General features: G+C 41.0%; 1 protein-coding gene across 3 annotated transcripts; it reads right to left on the bottom strand.

Annotated features, from left to right (window-relative positions):
- On the bottom strand, window positions 1-11,014 carry fbxo11a (F-box protein 11a). 3 transcript variants are annotated; one of them, XM_062400720.1, is made up of 22 exons: window positions 10,720-11,010; window positions 8,619-8,743; window positions 8,447-8,528; window positions 7,505-7,649; window positions 7,020-7,149; window positions 6,372-6,455; window positions 6,146-6,278; window positions 5,951-6,057; window positions 5,757-5,868; window positions 5,569-5,675; window positions 5,234-5,371; window positions 4,711-4,928; window positions 4,418-4,598; window positions 4,141-4,263; window positions 3,802-3,887; window positions 3,573-3,649; window positions 3,326-3,469; window positions 3,063-3,173; window positions 2,817-2,924; window positions 2,610-2,718; window positions 2,430-2,528; window positions 1-768 (listed from the first exon to the last, which is right to left on the bottom strand). In XM_062400720.1, the coding sequence occupies exons 1-22, from the start codon at window positions 10,811-10,813 to the stop codon at window positions 639-641; spliced, it is 2,643 nt and encodes an 880-aa protein (XP_062256704.1). In that variant the 5' UTR covers window positions 10,814-11,010; the 3' UTR covers window positions 1-638. The 3 variants fall into 3 exon arrangements, 2 of the variants coding, with proteins under 2 accessions (XP_062256704.1, XP_062256705.1); XM_062400721.1 differs by having other exon boundaries at window positions 7,505-7,646; XR_009923914.1 differs by having other exon boundaries at window positions 629-768; window positions 2,668-2,718; window positions 10,720-11,014.
- Between the last annotated feature and the right edge of the window lie 626 nt (window positions 11,015-11,640).

The raw sequence follows: 11,640 nt of genomic DNA, 5'->3' as shown, positions 1-11,640 counted from the left end.
AAAATTTAAACACATTTAATAAAATAAAGACATTCAAGTACAGTAAGATTTTTGCATGAAAATACAAAACTACACAAAAAGCATTAAAATCAAAATCTCAACAGTTGTCTCAAGGGGGGGGAAGAAAAAGCTGAAGTGCTAGGTCATTTTTCCCGTACGTATCGTACGAGCACGTCGGTTGCCCAGTGATGGAAGCATTGCTGTGTTTTGGAGAATTTGCCTCCTCATGAGAAAAGTTGTGCCTCCCCTGACTGTACATGACTGCAGGACCTCGTTCCTCCACTTCTTCGGTAGCAGGAGAGCCTGTGGCTTTTTGTCCATCTCATCAGTTTCCCTTAACTTGACTGAACCAACACAACCCCTGAGTCAGCTGCTCCTCTGCTCGGTCCCACTGAAGTCTTTTTTTGTTTGTAAAATAATTGAGGAGGAAAAAAGGTGAGGCATCCATCAGACTTTAGGTTTTCCCTCTAAATGTCTCCTTTTAGCATATTGGTGTAGAGTCTTTATTTTTTTTAAGTCACTGTTTATGCTCTGTCAAAGTGAATCTGTACTTTAGATTGGATTTTGTCCTCCGCCGCACAACGTAAAGTGTCTTGTGTCCGTTACTGCTGGAGTGAAGGGGGCTTCAGCTCTGGAGCTCAGTTGTGCTGCAGTGTATTGGACTCTATAGGAGGAGCTGAGTCATACAGTGTGTCCGTGTCGTGAGTCGGCTCTCCGGCTAATGTGCATGGATTTGACAGAGTCCCTGCACCACAGTCACAGAAGAATCTGGAGGTGGAGATGAAAGAAGAAGGAGAAATCTCATTAGTTAAACTCCATGGAGCTAAACAGAAGACAACACAGTTGATATAGTATCTATATTGCATGTATTAACTCTGGACAATAATATAATATAATGTTTGGGGGCTGATTGATATATTAAACTTAACAAATAATCCTTAGCAAACGCTATTTCTTGTTTTACCAATAAAAGGTGTACATGAACTAATGTTTCAAAATTTCCATTAATGCACTTTCAGCAAGAAGAAAACAGTGAATTACAGATTCTAACTGCCTTATTTGGTATTTTAGTTGCCAGGATATGATTCCTTTAAATTTAAGTGGGTTGTGCACATTTTAATTGTCCCTGGTTTTGTTTTAGGTCTGTCGTTCATATTCAATGTTTTCTTTACTCTACACTCTTAAAGAGTTATTCATTATCCCACATAATCTGTTGGTAGATATAACTGTCTTCATCTCCACTGTATTTGATTGACAGCATTTCACTGATTGAATTAATGTTTTTTGGTGATTTGAGTAGATTTCCCTTTTAAGCCCCTGTGGCTGTCTTCAGCAGATAAACATGGACAGAAGATGCATTCTCTGCTGATCAGCTGCTATGAGCTCATGCACAGAAAAATGTGCAATGCATTTTATGTTTACACAACAAGATTATTTGTTATTGCCTGATCTCCAAACCAGTGTTAATTTCTTTGACGAAGACGAAGACGAAACATATTCGTTAACGACCTTTTTTCCATGACGAAGACGAGACGAAGATGTAACGAAAACGAATCTTTGAAAATAAAAACTATGACGAAATCTGTTTTATTTTTCGTTGACGAGACGAGACGAAAATGTTGGTGGTTGACTAAGTCACAATCATTTTTAAAACATCATTGTACCAGGCCGTCATGAAGTATCAGGAGCGGGCGAGTGACTGTGTCTGTGTGTGTGTGCGCCCCAGATAGCGCTCCGGTCCGTTGCTCCGCCCCCCGCCCTCGCTCAGAGAGACACAGTGAAAGCAGAGCGCGTTCTCTATGAGCAGCCTCTCAGTGACTGACTGCTTCTTAACTATGGAAACAGTGAAAACCAGAGTTTCTCTGGTCTCAGCTGCTCAGAGATCAGCCCCTCAGCTTCTTCATCAGAGCAGAAGCTGCAGTTGGTTTGTACCGATGTTCAGTTTCTGTGTCCGGCTCCAGTCTGACCTGCTCTCCCTTTTTGTTTTCACATTTAAAATTAAATATATATTTTTAAGCTATTAGGCTGCAGCTATATGTTTTTATAGAAAAGGAGTTTAATGTGGCTATTAAATGTGACTAAAACTAGACTAAAATGGAATTTGTTTTTGTCGACTAAAACTAGACTAAAACTAAGAAGGATTAAAATGACTAAAAGGTGACTAAAACTAATATGCATTTTCGTCAAAAGACTAAGACTAAATCAAAAATAGCTGCCAAAATTAACACTGCGCCAAACTGTCTCTAATTGTTACTGTTTATGATGTGATGATTGATCCCTTTCTAAACCCTGTTAGATCGCACCAATCAAGGATGGAAACACTAATTTGGTTTTATGCAGCTGTAAGCCTAAGGTCAGGGTTTCATTTGGTCGCTCCGTGGTCACAAAACAAACTAACATTTGAAGTACTATGGGAAAGTGAAACTGACCTATCGTGTCGGATGAACTCCACGTCGTGTCCTTGGTGACACTTCTTGATGCAGTTCACGCAGATGGCGTTGCGGTCTGTGGTGTTACAGGTGTGACACCTGTGGGAACCAGAAGCGTGTTCGTTAACTTTCACACGAAATATGAAACAGCATATTCTACTTAATACAAACATACATTACCTGTAAAAATCATGCATTGGGTAGCTGGTGTAACTTGAAATCTTGTACAGGCACTGACCTCTGCTAACAGCCTTTTCAATTGCATCTTGATTGTTCATTATTTTATTATCTGGAGGACAGAAAGCAGAAATTAATGAGGTTCATGCGACTTGCATTTGAAGATTTGTCAATATAAAGTGTTAAAATCTTTCTGAGATGAAACGCTACCTTTCATCGTAACGTTGACACCAGATGCAAGAAACAATCCCCCGAAGCGATTGTTGAAGATCTGGTTGCCCTCTAGGGTTGCTGTCGCATGATTGGTGATCTCAATACCTGCAATTAAAAAAAACACAAAGCACACATTCCATATTACAGTGAACTGCTTGCTTACACTGACATATTTTAATATTGAGAATCAGAGACCTAATCACAAATGTACATAATGACAGCTCGCGCACAGGTTTTACTCACCTGCAGCAAAACCATCAAATATTCTGTTTTTCCGCAGGACCGGGTGGCTGTTGGTGCTAATGAGGACTCCTGCTTGGGCATTTCTGAAGATGTCGTTTTCCTCTAGCAAACCTTTAAAAATACACAATGACAAAGTCAATTAAAGAAACTATAAAAAAAGACAAATTGAAAATTTATTTGCGACTCTGTACTGGCTCTGGCAAAATGAAATCCAGACGTCCCCCTTCTGACCATTACTTTCGGCGTACCAATTGATGACCTACCTCTTCCTCCATTGAATATACAGATCCCACCATCTCTCCCGTCGTGGATCTTATTTCTCCGCAGAGTGGGGTTGCTGTCCGTCTTGATCCACACTCCAGCCATGGCATTGTCAAAGATCTCATTGTCCTCGATAAAGCCCAGGCCTGAAACGGACATTTGTATTTTGTCATAAGAGAAACAGAGAAGAGGAACATTGCCATGATAGTCAAACAGCTGATTAACAAGAACCGGTTCTTGGTATCTCACCTGAGTTGTAGACCAAAATGCCTCCATTCTGACCTCCCCAGATCTTGTTCCGCCTGATCTTGGGATTGCTGCCAGTCCTATCAAAGTAAAAAGAAAGGACACAAAAGGGAGAGTTGATCCACTGATCCAACAATGCTACATGCAATTCCTTCCTGGAACAGCTGACACTACCGCGACGGTCATCGCATCAAAACAACAGCTTTTGTATCACTTTCGATTTCCAACACACCTAATTTGAACTCCAGAGTACATGTGATTGTAGATATCATTGTCTTCCAGCACCCCATGGCCATTGTCATAGAAGTAGACCCCAACCTGTTTCAATGAAAAAAACATTATTATAAAATGCATTTTATAAATGTGTGTCAATATGATAGATATATATATATCCACATAAGATCAAGACTGTTATTTAGTAAATAAATGTGAGAATGACAAAAGTGTTGGTGTAACTTCATCACATCAGGAAACACCAATCGTCTCATCGAGTCTGTGCATCGGCTCTTTCTGGTTCGTGACGTTACAGTTATGCCTCAACATTGAACTTGTCACTGTCGTGTAGTCTTACCTGCTTCCCACTGTGTATCCTGTTCCTCCTCAGTACTGGCGTGCTGCCTGTTGTCACCCACACTCCCGCCAGTGTGTTGCTGTACACCTCATTCTCCTCGATGACTCCTTGTCCCTTTTCATGCTGCGTGATACACAACAACCCATACATTAGTGCTGTATCCAACTGATAGCATTAAAAGCTAAAGAAGGTGAAAAGTTCCAAGATGTAACACTACTTCATATAAATCTATAAACTTCATGGGTTTACTGGCAACTGGTGCGTTTAAAATATTTACCACATAAATGCCGCCATGTTGGCCATCATGGATCTTGTTGTGTCTGACAATTGGGCAGCTGTTTGTCCTGATCTGGATTCCTGCTAGGGCGTTACCGTAGATATCGTTTCCTTCGATGAGGCCTCGGCCATCACCAAAAATGTAGACGCCACCTTGATTGCCATTAAAAATGGCATTGCCCCTATTTGGACGAAAACAAGACATTTCAGGACATGAACCAATGACTAATTCTATACCATTTAGATAATCCTTTCAGTTTCATATTTGAGCTTTGAAATCAGGACCACACTGACCTTATTGTTGGGTCACTGTTAGACGTGATCCACACCCCCGCAAAGTTATTTGCATAGATCTTGTTTTCGATGAACTGGCCACGGCCCTTTTCGTGCACGTAGATGCCCCCCGTCTGGCCATGATGGATCTCGCAGCGAACCACCGTTGGATTGGCGTAGGCCTTTACCTCAAAGCCGGCTATACGGTTCCTATGGATGTTACAGCTCTCAAAGTAACCCTGGAAATGGAAATGGAGAAATACTAAATACTGTGTCCAGGATTAAAAATGTTGTGTAATCCAACATACAATCCTAATAATAATTCAACTATATACACTGCAAACACTAATTATACTTGAAAGTCTTCACAAATTGATATTCATATGAGAGCAGCTATGGCATTGCAGTGACACCGTAATTAGGGCAGTTCTTCAAAACTGCTCACTTATTGTGAAGCAGTCAAGACAAACAACTGCAGCGGTCAGCAAACAGGAAACAGTTTATTATATATTTTTTCAACAAACACTAGTAGGCTGTATCTTACCATGCCGTGGTCAAATGTAAAAACACCCACGTCCCTGCCGTGGTGGATGTGATTCCTTCTGATAATTGGATTGCCATGGTTTTTCACCCAGATCCCAGCCAGAGCGTTGTTGGAGATCTCGTTGTCTTCATATATTCCCTGAAATATTGACAATGTTGTGAGATTAAAGCTATTTGGAACATTTTTTTTTTTTTTTTATAATATTATCATCACCCTTGTTCATTGTACGTCATGTCTTTGATGTAAACTCATTGTTGTAAAGGACTCTGATCTGTATTGTAGGTGCTATATACTGTTCACATAATATGTGACATATATGAGCATGTTTGTGTTACCTGTGCATGGTCGGTGATATAAAGCCCGACATTTTCACAATCACTGATGTTGCAGTGCTTGATCGTGGGACAAGCACCTTGGCCGCTGACACATACTGCTGAACCCACTGAAACGAGCAGGATAGATTTAATTATTAGCACAACATAAAATCCAGCGGCTACGACAACAGATTCGTTAAGATCATTACCTGTGCACGTGCTGCGTATGATGCAGTGGTCGATGATGGGGCTGCAGTTGACTGTAATCTCCAAGCAGTGATGTGCATTGTGGTGCTGGGCGGATTTATCATCAGGATTGAACTGCAGTGGACACAATAAATGTTAGCAACAACACCTGACATACTGGGTGAGCGTGTGTGTAAACTTTCAAAAGTCGTCTCACCCTAATGGTCATGTAGCCAACGTAAGCATCCTCTGAGCCTTCCATGAATACAAACGTGGAGTCTCTGGTGTTCTCAATGATGACCTTCTCTGCTACTTTTCCAGGAGCTGCAGAATGTTCATAGGAGTTAAAGTAGACACACGACTTAATGAATACACAATAAAGTGGTAATCGTGACTTTTGACACACACATACCTGCTCCGATCATTGTGATCGGCGACTCGATGTAGATCCACTCGTCTGTGTAAATACCAGAGTGGACGAATATGAGGCCGTCAAAGTGAGGCTCTTGACCGCCTCCGAGAGCGTCCTCGATGGTGTCATAATACTGGAGAAACATCCCAAGTTAGGTCAATGACAGGAGCATTTAAACAGGGGGAAGAATAAAACAAATTAAGAAGTTGAAAAAAATTTCACTTACAAACATGTTATCTCTCCCTTTGTATCTGGCAGGATTACTGTAGAAGTGTTCTGCAAAGCCTGGTTTAACATGTGCTCCTTTATACTGTAAAAAAAAAAAACAGTCACACTATCATTCTTCTATCACATTTTGTAGGAACAAATTATTCACTATGAAATAATTAAGACAAAGACATTTCACTGGCATTGAACTAGATGTAGAGGAACAAGTCCTCACGAGAAAACAAATTGTCTAGGGAAAACAATCCTGAAAGGTCAATATAACATTAAAAAACGATTTAAACACCATCACGCTCACTGAAAGTCACCATCATAGCTTGTGGCATTACCCTTTCACATGACATTAGCTGTCTGTACAGGGGAGGATTTAACGTCGCACAGATGGAAACTGCTAAGTCAGTGCTACTACATACTGCATATCGAGAAAAAAAAAGCTTGAATAAGAAGAGAAATGCTCTGTTTGAACAGCTGTGACAGTGTGTCATTTGCTTCATGGTCAAATATGAAATCTGGTGGTTCTTTTTAGGATGGTGACAGATTTTTTTTTGGGGGGGGGGGGGGGGGGGGGGGCAAAAAAAGGGAAGAATATATCAAGCAAGTTTTTTAAATGATCAGCAGTAAACCACTGAGGCCAGAGGAGGTTCCGTACCAGCTGCTGAAAACTTTCCTTCCACGGGTTTGGCTGCTCATACTCTTCTGGGTTTATCTGGTAGAACTTCCCTGCTTCAGGGTGCATCATGGGTCGTGTGTATTCAAAAACTTCCATGTAAAGCCTCTTCCTGAAACATGAAGGAAGAATGGTGGTTAACAGCGTCCTCCTCTCTTTTGTGGTAGCTATTCTTTGTCTCCAGACTCAGACTGAGAAAAACATTGTTGTTTGTGAATGCAAATGAGATGCACAACCCTAACAAAGGCATATTGAAAATACTATTAAAACCATAATGAGTTGAACAAGTATCTATGTATATGAGAATCTTGCCCGAAGAACATTTGAACTAAGTATTGAATATTCGTGGGATACCAAACTTAAAGCTGCTGTCCACCCATTTACTAAATAAACACAAAAGGCACAAAATAACTAACACAAGGTGATAAGGAGAAAGTCAACAGATAACCTATTTCAAGATTTCTCACCATAGAATGGGGTCATTGGCCAGCTCACTGAAGCGTTTGCACACACATGCGGCACGGCACAAGTCCTGCTCCAACAGGTACGAGAAGATCTTTAGCACCACCTCGTCCGGAAGCTTCTCCTGCAAGTACTGCTCTGCTGGAGCTGCTGGGAGGAGGATGACAACAGAATTAGAATCAAATACTTGGAAAGAACAGCGTTTTGGGTGAGGTTAGACAGCTGCAGGACGTATATGATCACGATAACAATAGCAACATATTTCTGCAGAGAAGATGAAGACTCTAAAATGAGTCTGAGAAGGACATCTAAATGAAATTCGATATGGAGGTCTCTTCGATCTTAAGAGAAATCATGAGGAGCCACCATGAGCACAGCAGGAGAGACTAATGTCTTGACCGTGTACTCTGACATCTCAAAACCATTAAGTGCAAAGCCAAAAGCAAATAGCATACAATGGTTGCTTTGGCTAGCACTACACAGTATGAGAAAGACTCCAAATGCCACAAATAACATATCTATAATTTCCACTTTGTGAAACTCAAGCATCTGCCTCATGTCTTTACCAAAGAGCTTTTTAAAGAGGTGACCACACAAGAGGTTGATACCATAACCTACAAATCATATTGTATAAATAGGCTCTATGCAGTCCACAGACCTCTCATTATAAAATTGAACATTTATTCACAGCAGAATTTGAAAACAGCGACTTGACCCTTTGTGTGATGCATTACAGCTCAATACTAGCAGACAACATCTGGGACACATAGCACATTTTTCTCTGATAAATATGTCATCACAGTTCTCTCATTGTATTGAATGAGAAGGTATCCATAAACCTACTCCAATTACCCCCACAGTTATCCATCAGAGCGGTTGGGAAAAGCTATGATGAATGCACCTTTGCAGATGACACATTAAAAGTGCAGTGATGTGTTTTTTCTAACCTGGTAATTCTGGACACTTTCCTGAAACTCTTGGACGCTTAGGTCGGTGTCCAAAGTTGTCTGTGGTTGAAGTGGAAGCACCCTGTGGATTAAAAATATATAAATATTGATAAGTGCTTATTAACAAAATAAAAAATGTCTACAATCCTTTCAGTGTGTCTGGTAAATGCACCTCCATGTTGGTCTTTGTCGGACACACAGTTCTCTTGGGAAGAGACTTTCTTCTAAGTTGGTAGGGACTGTTCTGAGCTCCTGGACCGGATTCTTCTGCAACCATATCTGCAGGAACGTCCTCATCTACAAACAGTGCAAAAGATAGAAAAAATTAATACAATTACAATGATGTTCAATAAACAAATGCAAAGGAATGGACAATGTACAACAAAAGGATAAACACAAGAAATATATTTTTGATGCATTTATAACAACATGTTCATGCTGTAGTGTTTCAGGAATGCTCTATAAGGATTTGAGTCATCTTTCAATAGCAAGCACTATGACTAATTCATATTAAGTATTCACATGAACGTGCCATAGTCTTTCCTACTTTAGAGCCCTGATTCAATGACTAGCTTCATCAACGATATTGGATGTTTCATATAGTTTGTGGCAGGCAATTAAACATTCAACTAAAGCTTAACTACAGACATCTAAGCTTCAGCTTTATAATATCGGATGGTCCCTAATGATCAATAGATTTTAACAACAGATTAGCAAAGGGAATTGAGATAAAAGTTCTTAATCAAACCTATTAGAGAAAACCCAGGTGAAAAACAAAACAAGTTTTGTCCGTCTCTTGCTCTGTGTGCTACAGCTCGATTACAGATCCTATCAAGAGGGGAATCAATCATCAGAAAAACAAGCACAGCAGAAACCCTGAGCTAAACAAGACATCAACCTGGAAACCTATTCACCATGGCATGATGAGTTGATAGATACCCCAGATGGGAGATGCAAACTCTGTCTGCTTGTTGCTCTGGTTGCAAGGTTGACTCTCCCCAGCTGCTGGGCAAGTAACCACTACAAACACTGGGTATGTAGCAAACCAGGCCAAATGCAACAACTTCTCTGAGAAATGTAATGATTCTCACAACATGTTAGACTCAAACAAACATGTTTCATTTAGCAGCAAATATACACAGTTTTATGTGAAAGGGGACAAGGTGGTATCAACCTTAATATCACACTGTCATTTATTGTATTTAAAGTCACATTAATAAGACAACTGAGCCTTGCTGTAAATATTTAGAATAAATGGATCACGATAAGGAGATGCACCCGGAAACCTATTAATTATTAGGATAAGGAAAACTGTCAATTTTCTGTAATCATGACTTCAGCGGTGTATCAAGGTTTTTACCTAAGTGTTTCCTGTTTACAGTAATGTATTATAAGTAACAAGTGAGAGGAAACCTTCTGCAGCTGATGCTAAGAGATCCAGTATCACAATATGACACTAATCCACCTGACAACCTCAAATAAAGATTCAAGAACCAATCCCTAATGTTATTATTCACTTAAGCAAAGATCTCTCGCATCGGTGATGGCAGCGATGATTTAAGAGCATATCTAGTTCCAATGTTTACTTTGTAAAAATATGCAGTTCGTTTACATCACACTGCTGTCACACAGCGGCAGAGGAGAAACCCCTCAAATGTGATGTGACCGAGTCGTCACAGAGATCTAACTACATTTATCACTGACAATAAACCTGTGCATTGACATTTCAACGTTGTAGATCAAATAAAAGTTGAGGGTTTTAACACAAGAGCGAAGGTAGCTAGCCACGAATGCTAATAATAACAGCTAACTCGCAGAGGCTAGCCCCAGTTAGCATGCTACGACAAGGGGCAAAACCACTGTTTGTGAATCCCACTCTTGCGTTTGTCACTCGTGAACCGAGAGAACCGTGGTTAGCCGCTTGTTTGTTTCATCGCGAATGTAACGTGGACTGGCCGGATAGGTACATTCGGCTGAGGTGTGAGTCCGGACGGGGGGAAGAAAGGCCGTGTCGGGGCAAAAATCAAGCAAAACAAAGCGCGGCCTGAATGCTAGGTTCACGCACAAAAGCCTCGGTGTTTCCTGGCTGCACGGCGACCCTCTGAGGCTGCGAGTAGCCCCCTACTGCTCCACCTCAACAACCAGCGTTGCAATAATGGGCGCAGCACAGGTGAACAACAACATAATTTTAATAAGTGCAACCATTAAACACACAGTTCAGAACCGGGGGCTAGGCATTTGACAAAACGCCCGGCGAGGCTAGCTCACATCACCTCTTTCCTGGTGGTTCCTCTCCGGCTGCACCGGGCGCGGCCTCGACACTCGCCTGGGTCTTCTGCTAACGTTACTGGCTCTGACGGAGTTCATTTGGGGTGCTGTTAATCCTGAGGAAATGTCGAAGCCTTCCACAGCAGAAGAGGCGACGCCGAGCACATCGACTATGTGATATTCGTCAACACTGCACGATGTGCCATGTTCTAGCCGCGGCTCCGGTGGAAGAGAAAACGCGTACGGCGGTGTGTTATTCCCGTTCCACTGTAGCAGGAGGAGCCATAACACACAGGCACGGTCCGTCAGGCCTCGGTCACATCACATGGGAGGACCTCTCTCTCTCTCCGCCACCCGTCGCTTGCTCCCCGGTCAAGGCGGCCGATTCAACCGTGAGTTCACTGGTAGCACCGCCATGAGAGAATCTGCACTTTATTTGCTATTTACATTCAGGAGAGGAGAGCAGATCAATGATGCCACGTACTTTCACTGCAACCAATTTATCTACGATTATGACTTAATTAGGATTCATTATTACTCACTGTGACACCAAAATATCCAATATATATAATTTAACCTTAATTTAACACCAAAATATCCAATATATATAATTTAACCTTAACTCTGATCAAGGGAGTATCGGGCCTACTTTAAATATTTTATTCCAGTATAATTTTTTTTTTTAATTAATTATGAATCAAACTTGAAGTTAGGTCCCTGATCAAACTGCTTTGACACTATACTGTACAATACTATACAGTACCATACTACACTGCACTGTACTGTTCTATACTATGCAACTATATTGTACTACTTTATGCCATACTACACTACACTACATTACACTATACTATATAGTGATTAGGTATTTATTGGATGTGATTATATTGTATTGGCTACATGCCAAAATATATTGATCTTGTGCC

The sequence above is a fragment of the Platichthys flesus genome, chromosome 12, assembly GCF_949316205.1.
Source record: "Platichthys flesus chromosome 12, fPlaFle2.1, whole genome shotgun sequence".
NCBI classification, from domain to species: Eukaryota; Metazoa; Chordata; class Actinopteri; order Pleuronectiformes; family Pleuronectidae; genus Platichthys; species Platichthys flesus.
This window is presented reverse-complemented; position numbering and strand designations above follow the sequence as displayed.

What these genes read in the sequence shown, in the direction of transcription:
- fbxo11a (XM_062400720.1), bottom strand. Translation starts at nt 10,813, where the DNA reads ATGAACTCCGTCAGAGCCAGTAACGTTAGCAGAAGACCCAGGCGAGTG. An exon ending in GAGGAACCACCAGGAAAGAG is followed by an intron (nt 8,744 to 10,719) that starts GTGATGTGAGCT and finishes CACTGTTTGTAG; the next exon opens with ATGAGGACGTTCCTGCAGAT. An exon ending in AACAGTGACCCAACAATAAG is followed by an intron (nt 4,599 to 4,710) that starts GTCAGTGTGGTC and finishes TCGTCCAAATAG; the next exon opens with GGGCAATGCCATTTTTAATG.